At 61.2% G+C, this 16,394-nt stretch overlaps 1 protein-coding gene across 2 annotated transcripts in view; it reads left to right on the top strand.

The window, feature by feature from the left end:
• Positions 1-16,394, top strand: part of LRP1 (LDL receptor related protein 1) — an 80,537-nt gene that overhangs the window by 52,009 nt on the left and 12,134 nt on the right. For both annotated transcript variants that reach the window (XM_018048051.1, XM_018048050.1), the window contains exons 36-62: positions 172-306; positions 499-628; positions 752-878; positions 1,223-1,374; positions 1,467-1,591; positions 1,864-2,241; positions 3,491-3,680; positions 7,599-7,803; positions 8,158-8,350; positions 8,949-9,074; positions 9,259-9,387; positions 9,624-9,743; positions 9,965-10,078; positions 10,354-10,503; positions 10,581-10,703; positions 11,012-11,128; positions 11,306-11,434; positions 11,690-11,812; positions 11,893-12,033; positions 12,135-12,325; positions 13,155-13,338; positions 13,455-13,540; positions 13,681-13,800; positions 14,189-14,376; positions 14,511-14,716; positions 15,261-15,449; positions 16,012-16,160. In XM_018048051.1, the coding sequence (XP_017903540.1) occupies positions 172-306; positions 499-628; positions 752-878; positions 1,223-1,374; positions 1,467-1,591; positions 1,864-2,241; positions 3,491-3,680; positions 7,599-7,803; positions 8,158-8,350; positions 8,949-9,074; positions 9,259-9,387; positions 9,624-9,743; positions 9,965-10,078; positions 10,354-10,503; positions 10,581-10,703; positions 11,012-11,128; positions 11,306-11,434; positions 11,690-11,812; positions 11,893-12,033; positions 12,135-12,325; positions 13,155-13,338; positions 13,455-13,540; positions 13,681-13,800; positions 14,189-14,376; positions 14,511-14,716; positions 15,261-15,449; positions 16,012-16,160 (4,220 nt within the window). The remainder of the gene's footprint in view (positions 1-171; positions 307-498; positions 629-751; positions 879-1,222; positions 1,375-1,466; positions 1,592-1,863; positions 2,242-3,490; positions 3,681-7,598; positions 7,804-8,157; positions 8,351-8,948; positions 9,075-9,258; positions 9,388-9,623; positions 9,744-9,964; positions 10,079-10,353; positions 10,504-10,580; positions 10,704-11,011; positions 11,129-11,305; positions 11,435-11,689; positions 11,813-11,892; positions 12,034-12,134; positions 12,326-13,154; positions 13,339-13,454; positions 13,541-13,680; positions 13,801-14,188; positions 14,377-14,510; positions 14,717-15,260; positions 15,450-16,011; positions 16,161-16,394) is intronic.

Genomic DNA, 16,394 nt, shown 5'->3' with positions numbered 1-16,394 from the left:
GAAGTGTTCTGGGGGACCAGGGAGAGGTTGCCTGACCACAGCTGCCCTACCCTGCTATACCGTCCCAAGCCACTGGTCTCCCCAGCTCTCAGTCATCCCCTTGTGATTTTGACCCCTCTACCTTGTCCCCTGCCTCGGTGAGCATCCCCATGTTGGCTCCTCTGCCCCCAGAGAATGACACCATTTACTGGGTGGACATGGGCCTGAGCACCATCAGCCGGGCTAAGCGGGACCAGACGTGGCGTGAGGATGTGGTGACCAACGGCATTGGCCGCGTGGAGGGCATTGCAGTGGACTGGATCGCCGGTGAGCTCTAGGGGGGCTGATGGACTGCAGGTGAGGCAGAGGACTGGGGCAGTGGGGTCTCAGGAGGAGGGGGTCTGAGGAGAAGGGGTAGGCAGGAACAGATGGGGAGAAGCGGGGGTCTCAGGCTGGAGGGGACGAGGTACATGAGTCCCCACACGCCCCCCTGAGCCCCCTGCCTTCCTCTTTCCTCAGGCAACATCTATTGGACGGACCAGGGTTTTGATGTCATCGAAGTTGCCCGGCTCAATGGCTCTTTCCGCTACGTGGTCATCTCCCAGGGTCTGGACAAGCCCCGGGCGATCACAGTCCACCCGGAGAAGGGGTGAGGAGCAGGGTGGGCTGACCAGTCCCCACTCCTGGCTCTGGTCTGGTCCAGGCCCTCTGGCCACAGGCCTGTTCTTCTCCGTGCTCTGGGGACTGACCCCCTCTTCCACCTTCACCCCAGGTACTTGTTCTGGACTGAGTGGGGCCAGTACCCGCGGATTGAGCGGTCTCGGCTGGATGGCAGTGAGCGAGTGGTGCTGGTTAACGTTAGCATCAGCTGGCCCAACGGCATCTCCGTGGACTATCAGGTTTGGATGCAGGCTCAGCCCTAGGGCCAAAGAGGCGGAACTCGCGCTCTGCGGGGAGGGGCAGCTCCCCACTGAATCTCATGTGACATGCCCATTGGTGGGAAAAAATGGACCAAGGAGTCATGGGGTCCTCTGGCCCAGGCCCCATGCAGAGTAGGGTTCCACCACCCGGGAGATGGTCAGGGAGGTCACTCAAGTGGGCGCTAGAGGGAGGCCAGCAGAGCCGCAGGTCAGAGAGCGGGAGGATGTAGAGCAAGGAGGGAGGAGACAGTGAGGCGGGAATGAGTGCCCCATGCCACCTGGGACGTGGAGCTGGCAGTGAGGTGGGCGACTCTGGCCTGCAGGATGGGAAGCTATACTGGTGCGACGCCCGGACAGACAAAATTGAGCGAATCGACCTGGAGACGGGCGAGGACCGCGAGGTAGTGCTGTCCAGCAACAACATGGACATGTTCTCAGTGTCCGTGTTTGAGGAGTTCATCTACTGGAGTGACAGGTGGGCCTCTGTCCTGGCCTTCCCCTGGGCCATCGTCCCCTCCTGCTCAGCCCCAGCTGACAACCTGCTCATGGCCCCTCGCCTCCCCACAGGACTCATGCCAACGGCTCCATCAAGCGCGGGAGCAAGGACAATGCCACCGACTCAGTGCCCCTGCGAACAGGCATCGGTGTCCAGCTCAAAGACATCAAAGTCTTCAACCGGGACCGGCAGAAAGGCAAGGCTGGGGCTCTGGGCTGGGCAAGAGAGGGCCTGGGGAAGAAGTTAGACCGCAGGGCAACTTCCAGGAGAGCACAATGAGAGAGACCAAGGGGTGGTGAGGAGAGGCTGAAGGGCTTGAGTGCCAGGGCCTGGAGGGTTGTCTGAAGTGGGGACGTGGAGGCAGAGCAGGGCGCCACCCAGAGTTTCCACCTCAGCTGACAGGACAGGGGCAGCCAGCTGGCCCTGCCCACCGTGACCTCTGCCTTCCCTGTGGCTGCCCCCCCCCAGGAACCAATGTGTGTGCGGTGGACAACGGCGGGTGCCAGCAGCTGTGCCTGTACCGAGGCAATGGGCAGCGGGCCTGCGCCTGCGCCCACGGGATGCTGGCTGAGGACGGGGCGTCGTGTCGCGAGTACGCGGGCTACCTGCTCTACTCAGAGCGCACCATCCTCAAGAGCGTGCACCTGTCCGACGAGCGCAACCTAAACGCGCCGGTGCAGCCCTTCGAGGACCCCGAGCACATGAAGAACGTCATCGCCCTGGCCTTCGACTACCGAGCGGGCACCTCCCCGGGCACCCCCAACCGCATCTTCTTCAGCGACATCCACTTTGGGAACATCCAGCAGATCAATGACGACGGCTCGGGCAGGACCACCATTGTGGAGAGTGAGCCCAGACTTCCTTTCTTCCCAGGAATTGGGGGACAGGGAGGGTCGGTCCAGACTCAGGGCAGGGACGCCGTGGACACTGGCTAACCCAGCCCTGCCCCGGATCTGAATTCCACTTGCCTTGGCGTCCCTGACAGCCAGTGAATCCCACTGCGTGTTACTGAAAGTCTCTCTCGTTGGAGTCAGAGTTGGTCCCCTCCGGTCCTCGTTCTGCCCTCAAGGTAGACAGAATAAGCGAAAGCTTGTGTATCTGGTTACTCATAGAACAGGCTGCAGAGACCGGGTGGGTCAACCCCAGACACAGGATTTCAGTCACTTGGGCAAGTTTTCTTTGCTCTCACAGCCTCAGATTGCTCATCTGGCAAAGAACAGGATGATCTGAGACATCAGGTGGGAGGCTCTAGAGCTGCATTCCGGGACAGCCTGCATGCTCCTGGGGAAGTTCTGTTCTGCTCCGCTAGTCTTCTCTGCTCTGGGCGGGATGCCCCAGGTCCTTTGCCTCATTCACTTGTTCATACATTTGTCACTCCTGTCCGTAAAGACCTGCCAAGCGCGTTACTAGGTGCTAGGTATACCGTGGTGATAAACGCAGAGCTGTCCTTTCAACCTCCTTGCCGTTTTCTGCCTCCCAGAGCCCCGTCCCCACATCTGTCTGAAAATGTAGTGTCCGAAGCGGAACTCGATACTCTGTAATCGTAGCTTATCTGGAGAGCCTGGCAGGGCTGTCACCTTCTCCGGGCTATTGTTCGGGCTACAATAGTTCTATTAACGCAGCCTTCTGGCAACCACATCACCAGACATCTTGAAGCCGCTGAAACCCCTGAGTCTGTCTCTCTTAAGCTAAGTTCTGCCGCGTCTCTCTCATCACGCTCTCCATTCTTTAACCTGAGCTTCAGGTGTCTACCAGTCAATCCAGTTCAGGGTCTAGAAGTTGGAGGCTCCCCAGTACAGCCCACGTGGGAGCTGATTTACTGAAATCCAGTTTGCACCCAACTTGGCAGAACTCTGGCTCCAGGAGGTGTACCGTAGCATAAAGCCAAATCTAGCCAGCGGTGGGGAGACACCGGAAGAAGGGTTAGGGGATGGACCGCAGATCGTTTGGGTGCAGGAGGGCCTGGGGGCGCTGAGGGCCGCCCCCACACACACACCCCAGCTCCCGCACTTCCCCCGTGTGCAGGCAATTGGGTGCCCCTGTGCTCTGCTCTCTGGCCCTGTCCTGATCCATTGCTGCTCCTATCTCCCCGTAGACGTGGGCTCTGTGGAAGGCCTGGCCTATCACCGGGGCTGGGACACACTCTACTGGACAAGCTACACCACATCCACCATCACCCGCCACACAGTGGACCAGACCCGCCCAGGGGCCTTTGAGCGTGAGACGGTCATCACCATGTCTGGAGACGATCACCCCAGGGCCTTTGTGCTGGACGAGTGCCAGAAGTGAGTGGGAGCCCAGGGTGTGGGGACGGGTGGGCACAGGGGGGCAGAAACTGCCCCCAGACAGATTGGGGCAGGGAATGCAGAAGAGGGAAGGTCTGGCTCTAACCTGAGCTTAGCCACTTTCTTGCTGTGAGACCTAGGACCAGCCGCAAGACCCTCTGAGCTTCTGTTTCCTCATCTGTAATATAAAGACAGTACCATCTCAGACGCCTCATCAAGGAGAGAGTGAGAGGCCTCTGGCGGGCTCTCTGGATTCATTCATCACAGGGCCATGCTCAAGGCACACAGCAGGTCCTCTGTATTTCTTGGTCTCCAAGTTTCAAGCAAAGTTTGTTCACCAAACATCTGTTGTGTGGAAGCCTTGAGCTGGGCCTGTTCCAGCCACCTAACTGGGGAGAGAACTCCCTGGTGGGAAACGGATGACGGCACAGGGCTGGGTGTGATGACGGAGAGGCATCACAGGGGCGGTGGGTTGGCACAGGGCCTGCAAGTGGAAAAGCCAGAGAAGGGCGGCCTGGGTAGGGCAGAGCTTTGAGCAAGCGTGGGAGGAGGGAGGGCTCCAGGCAGGGGAAGAGCCTGAGCCCAGCCCAGTTGAGTCTCTGTGGGTTGGGGGGCATGCAAGGGGGCAGAGGGGGCATGCAAGGGGGCAGAGGGCGTAGGCCTGAGGAAGCACAGGAGACTGAGCTAAGGTTGCAGATGGAGAATTTGGGAGGAAGCCCCCTGGGTGGTGCACACCCGCAGCCTCCATCCACTCGACCCTCTTGCAGGGGCAGCCCCACCCCCACCATCACCTTGGCACTCTTGGCCCTCATATGAGCAAACCATTTTGCCCCTGAATTCTGCAGCTCTTGGAATGTTTTCCTAAAGTTTTACTAGGAAACTAAGGGACAAACAAAACCCCAAAGCAGCTACTTAGAAACAGTGAGTGCACTGAACCTAGATTCCTTACCCTGATGTAACTCACGCCCAGCCCTAGCCTGGCCCCTGCCTGGCCTGCTGATCAGCTCGAGGGCCCTTCCCACCTCAGTCCTGTCCCGCGTGTACACGGCTTATGACAGAGACCCCGTCTTCCCTGCCGTGACCCTTGGCAACTTCACCTGCCTGAGGCTGGTCCCAGGGCTCATCCGTCCTGGGCCTGGAGCCTCCACGGAAGGGCCATGCTCTGGCCCCCGCCTGCCTCCCATCTTCAATGCAGAGCCCACCAAGTTTCTTTGCTGTGAGCCCAGGGGATGAAGCCCTCCATTCAACAAGTGCCTTTTTTGTTTGTTTTCATTTTTATTTGGCTCCGCCAGGTCTTAGTTGCAGCACACAGGATCTTTGATTTTTGTTGCAACACTCAGGATCTTTTTTTTCTTTAGTTGCAGCATACGGGATCTAGTTCCCTGACCAGGGATTGAACCCAGGCCTCCTGCCTGGGGAACACAGAGTCTTAGCCACTGGACTGTCAGGGAAGTCCCAGCAAATGGTTTTTGAGAACCAGTGATGTGCTGAGGATCTGGCGGGGAGCAAAGCTGGGTTAGCCGCATGCCGCTGGCGTATTTGATGTCTGTCCTAATGAGGCCGCAGGGAGCTCAACAACTGGGTGACGAGGACCTGAGCCAGGCTGGAAATCAGGGAACGTGTCCTCAAGAGGGCAGTGCGTGAGCCAGGTCTGCAAAATAGCAGGGTGAGCTGAAGCCAGGCAGAACACAGGATAAAGGGCTGAACTGTGTGGGAGTGGCCCTCCTTTGGCCAAAAAGAGCGAGTGCGTTGGAGGAGCGTGAGGGAGCCAGCGTGGACCCAGATGGAGGGGGTGGGGCCTCTCCCGGTCAGGTGACCGGAGTCCTGGGAGCACGGCTCGATCTGCCACGTGCAGCAGTTTGTCGTGACAAGAGGGAAGTACTTCCCAGCATGCAGTGAGCCAGACTGTACTTGAGGGTGTAGGCGTCCCTGGTGGGAAGGAAGATGACTCTAACAGCTGCCCTGGGACACCCGTTTTCTCTGGGGGAGGCCAGCGGGAGACGCCTCCATCCACTCCCATCCTGATTCCAAGAACCAGAACCCCGCCCCTTCCCCTGAAAGGAGAGGAGGCCTTTCAAACCAGAGCCTGATGGGCTCAGGAACAGTCAGCCTCCCTAATGAAAAGCCTTTTACCTGAGCATAGTGGCAGGGTGGAGACACTTGGGGTGGGGGGATTGTTACAAAGAGTGAGACCTGGAGAGGTTTGAGGAGACAAGTCTGGCTGCCGAGGACAGCTCTGCTGCCAGAACAGACCAGGGGTGAGGGACACAGGCCTGGGGTGGAGGGAGCAGAGAGCAGGTCCTGTGAGGGAACTGAAGGGGTCTAGCTTTGGTGGTGTTAGTGGCTCAGTCATGTCCGACTCTTTGTGACCCGCCCCCCCGCCCCCATGGACTGCAGCACACCAGGCTTCCCTGTCCTTCACAATCTCCTGGAGTTTGTTCAAGCTCATGTCCACTGAGTCGGTGATGCCATCCAACCATCTCATCCTCTGTGGCCCCCCTTCTCCTCCTGCCTTCAATCTTTCCCAGCATCAGGGTCTTTTCCAATGAGTCAGCTCTTTGCATCAGGTGACCAAAGTATTGGAGTTTCAGCTTCAACATCAGTCCTGCCAATGACTATTCAAGACTGATTTCCTTTAGGATTAATTGGTTTGATTTCCTTGCAATTCAAGTGGCTTTGATGTAGCTCCTGCTAAGTTGCTTCAGTCATGTCCGACTCTTTGCAACCCCGTGGACTGTACCTTGAGGAGAGATAGGCTCCCCTGTCCGTGGGATTCTCCAGGCAAGAATACTGGAGTGGGTTGCCATGCCCTCCTCCAGGGAATCTTCCTGACCCAGGGATCGAACCTGGGTCTCTTGTGTCTGCTGCCTTAGCAGGCAGGTTCTTTACCACTCGCGCCTCCTGGGAAGCCCTGGTGTAGCTCGGTGCTTCTCAAACTCCAGGGTGGGTGAGGGTGGCCTGGGGAGCACTGGAAGGTCTGGCTCCTCAGTCTCCCTCCTTCCTAACTGCGTGTGAATCTGGAACAAAGATCTAGGAATCCCCATCCACTGTAGGCGGTCAGAGGACCACAGTGTCATACCCAGTGTAGGGCCTGACCAGGACTGAGGTCTTCCACACCCATCTCTAGGACCTTACCACCACCACCACCACCCAAGAGAAGCGCAGCATGGCTGGCCATTCCCATCACCTCCTATACTGAGGGAAACCTAGGCTCAGAGGGGCCAAGAGAAAAAAAAAAAGGAGAGGCCAAGAGGCATGTTCAAGGTCAGAGCTAGTAAGTGGCAGAGCTAGGACTCAGATCCCAAATGTATACAGGCCTTAAATTATGGAGAAGGTGATTCTCAGGAACTTGGTGGTAAAACCCATGTGTCCCCAGGACCTGGGACACACTGGACACCCAAGGGTCTTCAGGATGCCAGGAGAAGAGAAAAACGAAGGAAAAAAAATACTAGAAAATCTTCCCATAGCACACACGACTGTCGTTTAATCCTCAACTCACTCCACGGAGCGGATAGTATCAATAGTGCTAGTCATTCCTGTTTTATGGGGCAGAAAAATGAGTCACAGAGGGGTTAAGGAGCCTGCTGAGGTCCCTAGCAGCCAGGATCAGAGGGGTTAAGGAGCCTGCTGAGGTCCCTAGCAGCCAGGATCAGAATCCCAGAGCCCGCTGTCTCAGTAAAGGCAAGTGTAGACACGGAAACACTTGTACACGTGTGCACACACATACTAACGCTGTCTGTGTAGCCATCCTTCCCGGGCACCGGGGCTATGCTGGCTTTGGTGTCCTGAGGCTGCCTGGGGCCTAGTCCGCGTGCTGGCGGACCTCTGGGTCTGGCTTGTCTGCACGCCCTGGCCTGGGGTCACTGCGGCTGGCTCCTTGGCTTTGGGTCCTGATCTCCGTGGCCTCTCTCCCCGCAGCCTGATGTTCTGGACCAACTGGAACGAGCAGCACCCCAGCATCATGCGGGCAGCCCTGTCAGGAGCCAACGTCCTGACTCTCATCGAGAAGGACATCCGCACCCCCAACGGCCTGGCCATCGACCACCGGGCTGAGAAGCTCTACTTCTCCGACGCCACCCTGGACAAGATTGAGCGGTGCGAGTATGACGGCTCCCGTCGCTACGTGAGTCTCCAGGGCAGGCAGGATGGGCAGCAGGAGGGGGCTGGTGCCGGGAGACTGCTGGGAAGCCAAGGAGGACACTGCCCAGTTGCAGAGCAGGAGAAAGGGAGGCCGCCCGGTGGAGCAGGAAGAGCCGGGAGGACAGTGAGGCGTCCTGACCTCGCCACTTAGCATCCTCCACCTTCCCGGTTTGGCTTCCCCGGCAGCTGAATGAGGGAGGTGTTTGCAGTCCTCTGCAGACCCTCCCCTTGTGTGACTGTGTCTAGGGAGCCAGGCCGCTGCTCCCCAGAGCAGCTGCAGGGGGTGGAGGCAGGGGCAAGAGCCATACCTCTGACAATGCTGAGGGTGTCTCCGCAGGTCATCCTGAAGTCAGAGCCGGTCCACCCCTTCGGGTTGGCCGTGTACGGGGAACACATCTTCTGGACTGACTGGGTGCGGCGGGCCGTGCAGCGGGCCAACAAGTATGTGGGCAGTGACATGAAGCTGCTGCGCGTGGACATCCCCCAGCAGCCCATGGGCATCATCGCCGTGGCCAATGACACCAACAGCTGTGAGTGGGGCCGCTGCCACCAGCCTTGCCCACCTGCCCACTGTGCCAGCATGCATACACATACACACACACACGTACGCAACTAGACCCATCCACATCTCTGGACACACCCAGCACGTGGTGTAGTCATTCCTCCCACGCAGAACCACACAGACCCGCTGGAACCTGACCCTGCACCCATCCCAGGCACTGCCTGCTCCACCATCTGCGTGCGTGGGCACAGACGTGGTCCCACACTGGCTTGACACCGAGGGTCCGCCACACAGATCTGCAGTTTTCTCAGCCTCTCACACACTCTTCACACATGCCCTGGGGTCCCCGCCACATACATGACCTCAGGGCTCCTTAGATTTCAGTCTCCCCAGTGTACAGCTCAGAATGCCAGTCACCCCACCTAAGAGCACACACATCCTCAAGCTCAGGCCTACCCCGAATGCTCCTACCCGGCCTTCCCATAGCAGCCCCAGGCCAGCTGTGAGCCACTGTGTCACAGGCGGTGCCAGGAAGCTCAGCGGAGCTGCCTGGTTGGGGGTGGGGGTGCTCCGTGTACGCACAGGGGAGGACACCCTTGGCCCACTCTCCTCTACCCCTGCCTCAGGCGAGCTCTCTCCCTGCCGCATCAACAACGGGGGCTGCCAGGACCTGTGTCTGCTCACGCACCAAGGCCATGTCAACTGCTCCTGCCGTGGGGGCCGTATCCTCCAGGACGACTTCACCTGCCAGGGTGAGAGAGGGACCAGGGCACTGCGTGGGGGTCCTGGGCACAGATGGGAACCATCTCACCCCAGATGCTCCAACAGCCCAGCCCCCACCAACAACCCAGCCCCCCGAAGCCTCAGTTCCTGGCGGGGAGAAGGGGTACAGACGTTCAAGCCCCAGCTCAGGAAGCTCCTCGCCTCTCTCCCCAGCGGTGAATTCCTCTTGCCGTGCACAAGACGAGTTCGAGTGTGCCAACGGCGAGTGCATCAATTTTGGCCTGACATGCGACGGCGTCTCCCACTGCAAGGACAAGTCTGACGAGAAGCCGTCCTACTGCAGTAAGGGCCCCCGCCCGTACCCCCAGGCCGCCACTTTCTGAGTCACCAGCCTCAGTCCCCACTGGGTGGGGCATTGGAGTGAGAGGAGCAAAGCCCCCGCCCTCCCTGCATCCCCGAGAGAAAGTGCGGAGCTTGTGAAGGGGAGAGCCACCGTGAGACCCATGCCAGGCCCGAAGCAGGGTCTCGTCAGAGGCAGCCCCCAGCCGCTGCTCACTGCGGCCTGCTCCCACCTGCAGACACCCGCCGCTGCAAGAAGACCTTCCGCCAGTGCAACAACGGGCGCTGTGTGTCCAACATGCTGTGGTGCAACGGGGCGGACGACTGCGGGGACGGCTCGGATGAGATTCCCTGTAACAGTGAGTGGGGCCCAGGCCGGGCCTCAGACCCCCCCTACCCCCAGCAGCCCCGCCCCAGCCCCGCCCTCGCTGAGCTATGGTCCCCAGGTCCCAAGGATTCTGGTTCAGGGTACGGTATAGTGGCCCCGGGCAGGCACTCTGGGCCGGGAGGTCTTGGCCTGGGCCGGCATGGCCCCCACGGGGAGGCCCCGGCTGATGGCACGGGGCGGGCACTGTTGTAGAGACGGCCTGTGGTGCGGGCGAGTTCCGCTGCCGGGACGGCACCTGCATTGGGAACTCCAGCCGCTGCAACCAGTTTGTGGACTGCGAGGACGCCTCGGACGAGATGAACTGCAGTGAGCGACGCCCCCTCCCTGCCCTCTGGCCCCAGCTCCTTTCTGCCTTCCCTCTGGGCTCCCAGGGCAGATGCAGTCCCCTCCCAGCCCACCCCAGCCCTGGGCTCCCCTGGGACTCAAGGAGGGGCAGGGAGTGGAATGCATGGACAGGCCACATCCACCAAAAGACATGGCTCAACTTTCTAAAACACATGAAGGCGCCGTGCGGGCCAGCAGCTCTGCGGGGAGGGTGTTGTGGGGGGAACCGGTGCCACCCCTCCACCCGCCCCTGCCAGGCGCCACTGACTGCAGCAGCTACTTCCGCCTGGGGGTGAAAGGCGTGCGCTTCCAGCCTTGCGAGCGGACCTCCCTCTGCTACGCACCCAGCTGGGTGTGCGACGGCGCCAATGACTGCGGGGACTACAGCGACGAGCGCGACTGCCCAGGTCCGGCCGGTGGGCAGGTGTGCGGTGGGCGGCGGACCCCTGAGGTGGCCGTGCCCTCACGCCTGCCTCGCCCCCAGGTGTGAAGCGCCCCAGGTGCCCCCTGAACTACTTCGCCTGCCCCAGCGGCCGCTGCATCCCCATGAGCTGGACGTGTGACAAGGAGGATGACTGTGAACACGGCGAGGACGAGACCCACTGCAGTGAGTGACCACAGGCCCACTCCCCAGCCGGCATCCAGAGGACCCGCGGGGGGCGGGGCTTCACCGTCCCGCTGAGATTCTGTGCGGACCCCGCCCTCTTGACGCCTTCACAGGAAATGCCCTCCTTTGAGAGGTGCACCAGGGGCCTCCCACCCAGACCCTCAGGCTCTGAGAGGGGACCGTCTCTGCATTCCTGCTGAGTCCCCCTAGCGGGTGCCATGACTGTCTCCCCCATCCATCCTGTGGCACCTATCTGCAGCCCCTCATCCCTTCCCGATCTAACTGTGACCTCTGTCCGGCTGCCCCAGACAAGTTCTGCTCCGAGGCCCAATTTGAGTGCCAGAACCATCGCTGCATCTCCAAGCAGTGGCTGTGCGACGGCAGCGATGACTGCGGGGACGGCTCGGATGAGGCGGCTCACTGTGGTGAGGCGGGGGCAGGGGGCTGCGGTCAGCTTGGGGAGGTGGCCTTGGAAGGGACAGACCCCTCCCCCACAACAAACCCCACCGCGTGACAGCAGAGCAGCAGAGATGTCTCTCTGGCTGCCCGGCCCGGCTCTGCCTGCTCCTGTGTCTCTCAGTGTCTCCCTGTTCCCTCCACAGAAGGCAAAACATGCGGCCCCAACTCCTTCTCCTGCCCTGGGACCCACGTGTGCGTCCCCGAGCGCTGGCTCTGTGACGGGGACAAGGACTGTGCTGACGGCGCTGACGAGAGTGTTGCGGCAGGCTGCTGTGAGTGGCGGGGCCCCAAGGAGTGGGGCGGACGGTGCGTGGCCACAGGCCCGCTGTGCAGAAGGGGAAACCGAGGTCACGGGGAGCAAGGGGTCACTCAGGCAGCAGTGGCAGAGCTCTATCCTCAGTCCAGGTGCCCAGACGTCCTGTCCAGTGCTCTGCCCGCCCTGCTGCTCACACCACAGGAAGGTCGGGGGGTGACACTCAGCAGCAGATCGGTGGGTGCTGAGGGGCTGTGTCTGCCTCTGTCCACAGTGTACAACAGCACCTGTGATGACCGCGAGTTCATGTGTCAGAACCGCCAGTGCATCCCCAAGCACTTCATGTGCGACCACGACCGTGACTGCGCTGACGGCTCCGATGAGTCCCCCGAGTGTGGTGAGCCCGGGGCCGCAGCGGGAGGGGGCCCTGCTCTCAGTGCACAGGCCGCCAGCCTCACCTGCCCCCTCCAACCACAGAGTACCCAACCTGCGGCCCCAACGAGTTCCGCTGCGCCAATGGGCGCTGCCTGAGCTCCCGCCAGTGGGAGTGCGACGGCGAAAATGACTGCCATGACCAGAGCGATGAAGCCCCCAAGAACCCGCACTGCACCAGCCCAGGTGGGCCCCCCAGTGGCTCCCCCCCCTGCCCTCAGCCCCCGGCCCCAGCCCCCAGGCGGCCCGGGACCCAGCTGACTCGCCCCCTCCACCTCACCCCCCAGAGCACAAGTGCAACGCCTCCTCACAGTTCCTGTGCAGCAGCGGGCGGTGTGTGGCTGAGGCACTGCTTTGCAACGGCCAGGACGACTGCGGCGACGGCTCAGACGAGCGGGGCTGCCACGTCAACGAGTGTCTCAGCCACAAGCTCAGTGGCTGCAGCCAGGACTGCGAGGACCTCAAGATCGGCTTCAAGGTATGCTGAGCGGGAGCCTCTGTACCCCAGGCCTGGCTGGGATTCCTTTCTCTGCCCCTCATTCATATGTTCATCGACAAAGGCAATTTCAGCCCCTGTCCTGCCAGGCAGCATTCTAGGCTCTGGGGATACAGTGTTGAGCACAGCAGAAGTCTCTCCTAGTCGGGTTCTGGTCGGTGCTGGCAGATGAGGTCGGGGGGTGAGAGGAGGAGGGGCGTGTGGATGTCAAGCAGGCCCCAGATGCGCAGGTTCACGGTTCAGGGGAGAGGCCAGACGGGAGAGTCTGGGAGCTGTCACCATAGAGACAGCATGTAAGTCAGGCGTCTGGAGAAGACCCTCATGGGGGCGAGTGCAGATGGAAAGAGGGCGGTCTGAGGCCTGAGCCCTGTGCATAGCCACACTGAGGGTGGTGAGGTGAGTAGGGAGGGGAGCAGCAGGGGAGCCTGAGCAGGGCCAGCTGCCAGGGCAGGAGGACAGCCAAGGGAAGAAACTGTTGGAGGAAGAGGTACTCAGCTGTCAAATGATGCCCACGGATCACATAAGACAAGGCCTGAGCATTAAGCTGGGGATGCAGAGACGTGGCGGTCACTGGGGACTCACACCAGTGGCCGGGTAGGAGCGAGAGCTGGATGGCTGGCGTGGGCCAGCTCAGTGCCTCCTCTTACGGGCAGGCCTCCGTGCTGCCGGCTTCCTCAACTTCCTTGTGCCAGCCAGCCACCCAGGGTGAAGGGAGCCGGAGGGGCCCCTCAGTCTCAGGGTGAGAGGTGTGCAGTCCCTGGGGCAGCCCAGCCCCCTGCCCATGCCCACCCCAGGCCCCCCATGCCCACAGTGCCGCTGCCGCCCCGGCTTCCGCCTGAAGGATGATGGCCGGACATGCGCCGACGTGGACGAGTGCAGCACCACATTCCCCTGCAGCCAGCGCTGCATCAATACCCACGGCAGCTACAAGTGCCTGTGCGCGGAGGGCTACGCGCCCCGCGGCGGCGACCCCCACAGCTGCAAGGCCGTGACCGGTGAGACGGGGGTTTGGGCGTGTGCCGCTGGCCCAGGCCACTGGGGGTAGTGGCGGGAGGACTGGGTGCCAGAATGCACCCTGGCCAGCAGCTGAGCCGGCATCTTCTGTCTCCAGACGAGGAGCCGTTTCTGATCTTCGCCAACCGGTACTACCTGCGCAAGCTCAACCTGGACGGCTCCAACTACACGCTGCTCAAGCAGGTGCCAGACCTGCCCTCCTCATCCCGCCGTCCAGCCCCGTGCTCTCCATGCTCAGACCCGGGGCCATCCTCCCTGCCCACCTGAGCAGCCTTCCATGTGCTGACTCTCTGGTCACCCCTCTGCTCACCCCCCAAATGCAGGGCCTCAACAACGCTGTTGCCTTGGACTTCGACTACCGAGAGCAGATGATCTACTGGACGGACGTGACGACCCAGGGCAGCATGATCCGCAGGATGCACCTGAATGGGAGTGACGTGCAGGTGAGGCTGGGGCCGGGAGCCAGCCGCTGTCCCTGCCCAGAGGACCCTCTCTGTTTCAAGGCCATCTCTGCTCCTCCTCACTGAGCCACTGCACGACTCCGCTCATCTCGCTTCTCTCCCCTCTGAGCCCAGCGAGCGGTGGGGTCTAAGAGACTCCTCTCTCTCCCTTCCCCTAATTAGCAGTGAGTTCTCCTTAGTCTGACCTCTCTTACACCTGTGCTCCCAGGCTCTGTGGGGTTGGGGTGTGGTCTCTGTCATCTAAACACCCATCTCCTGGAGCCCAGGCTGACACCATGTCCAGGGCTGGGCCTTTTCCATCCACTGTCCTCCCAGAGAGGCTGAGAGTCCTGGCCCATGTCACCCAGGGCCCTTCCTCCCCTGCCCGCAGGTGCTGCACCGGACGGGCCTCAGCAACCCTGATGGGCTGGCTGTGGATTGGGTCGGTGGCAACCTATACTGGTGTGACAAAGGCCGGGACACCATCGAAGTGTCCAAGCTCAACGGGGCCTATCGCACAGTGTTGGTCAGCTCCGGCCTCCGTGAGCCCCGGGCGCTAGTGGTGGACGTGCAGAATGGGTATGTGGACAAGGAGGGTCAGGGAGGTCTGAGAGCAGCTGGTATAGTCGGGCACCCAGGTCCAGCCTCCCTGCAGGCTCCTGGTGGGACCAGTCACGGGATCTCTCCTGCCTCCCTGCCCACCGGCCCGCCAGGTACCTCTACTGGACAGACTGGGGAGACCACTCACTGATCGGACGCATTGGCATGGACGGGTCCAGCCGCAGTGTCATTGTGGACACCAAGATCACGTGGCCCAATGGCCTGACGCTGGACTACGTCACTGAGCGCATCTACTGGGCTGATGCCCGTGAGGATTACATTGAGTTTGCCAGCCTGGACGGCTCCAACCGTCACGTCGGTCAGTGTGCCAGTGAAGCTGCCCCGGCATAGCCAACCTGCTGGGGACGGGGGTTCTGAAACTTCAGGGGATCAGACCTCTGGGGCAAGAGTAGGCTTAAAAGCTAGAGGGCATGGCCTGAGGACACCACCCACCAAGGGTCTGGGGGTTCAGAGCACCACAGGGTACGTCCCCAGAACCCACCTAGGCACGAAGCCACCACTAGCTCCCTGAGGACAGCGAGAGACAGGCGCCTTCCCAGGCACAGTTCCAGATGATAGGCCCTGCAGAAGGTGCAGGGGACTGGGGTTGGGGTACGCAGCATGCCCCCACTTCCCGACAGGGAACAATGGAGAATACAGGGGCAGGACCCTGCCATCAGATGGGCCTGGAGTTGAGTTTCAGCTCTGCCATTCACTTGCTATGTGACCAGGGGCTGCAGCAGGGCTATGCCCACCTCACAGGGTTGCTGTGGAGTTGAGGGCCCAGTAGGGAAGGCACCTCATGCTGCCCAGTGCTGACCAGCGGCCTGGGCCTGACCCCCACGCCCTGCGGCCCCCCACAGTGCTAAGCCAGGACATCCCGCACATCTTTGCACTGACCCTGTTTGAAGACTATGTCTACTGGACCGACTGGGAGACAAAATCCATCAACCGAGCCCACAAGACCACAGGTGCCAACAAGACACTCCTGATCAGCACACTGCACCGGCCCATGGACCTACACGTCTTCCACGCCCTGCGCCAGCCTGACGGTAAGCGGCTGGGGCCTGAGAGCTGGCCAGCGGCCAGCCAGGAATGAGGGGCCCTGGGGTGAGATGGGGCCCCACTGTCTCAGCAGGGGTTGCTACCCTAGTCCTTCCCCAGCTCTGACTGAGCAGTGCCTGTAGACACCCGGTGATCTGGGGGGCGGTAGATAGGCTGTGGTCTGGTTCTCAGGAGTTATAGCCCAGCTGGGTCCAGCCCTGGATCTTGTAGCAGCAAGGTCCCAAGGCCATCCAGCAGAGCAAGTCTTGGGGGGAAACCCCCAAGGCCAGGCCCTGAAGGCAGACAGGCCGGAGCTGAGGGAGGCCTAGCGTGACCCTGAAACCTCAAGAGAGTCCTCTCCTATCTCTGGCTTCAGCTCCCTTCCGAAAGAGCAGGGTTTGAACCTACCCTACCTCCGCCCAGGACAGATGGGCTAGGCAGCCTTTGAGAGACCAGAAAAAGTGTTCCCAGTGAGCACTGCCCTCACCCCACCAGAGGCTGGCAGCCTTGGGAGCAGTGGCCCATAACCTGGGTCCGTTTGCCACCCTTTAACCCCGTTTCCCCCGGCAGTGCCCAACCACCCTTGCAAGGTCAACAACGGCGGCTGCAGCAACCTCTGCCTGCTGTCCCCTGGAGGTGGGCACAAGTGTGCCTGTCCTACCAACTTCTACCTGGGCGGCGATGGGCGCAACTGTGTGTCCAACTGCACGGCCAGCCAGGTGAGGCTCGTCCCCAGACCCCACTCACCAGTACCCCACTCCTCCTCGGACCCCACCGCCCGCTCGAATGTCCTCACGCATCTGGTTTTCTCACGCTAACACCCCCACATTTCTTGCCTACCTCTTGTCTCCCCACAGCAATACTTTTATACCCGTCACCTCACACAGACACCCCCACACCCTAACCCTGACCCCCTCCTCGCCAGTACCCCCAGCCCCAAGCTCCACACAGAT

The sequence above is a fragment of the Capra hircus genome, chromosome 5, assembly GCF_001704415.2.
Source record: "Capra hircus breed San Clemente chromosome 5, ASM170441v1, whole genome shotgun sequence".
Taxonomy (NCBI): Eukaryota; Metazoa; Chordata; class Mammalia; order Artiodactyla; family Bovidae; genus Capra; species Capra hircus.
The sequence above is the reverse complement of the archived record's forward strand: the minus strand, read 5'-3'. Positions and strand labels throughout refer to the sequence as shown.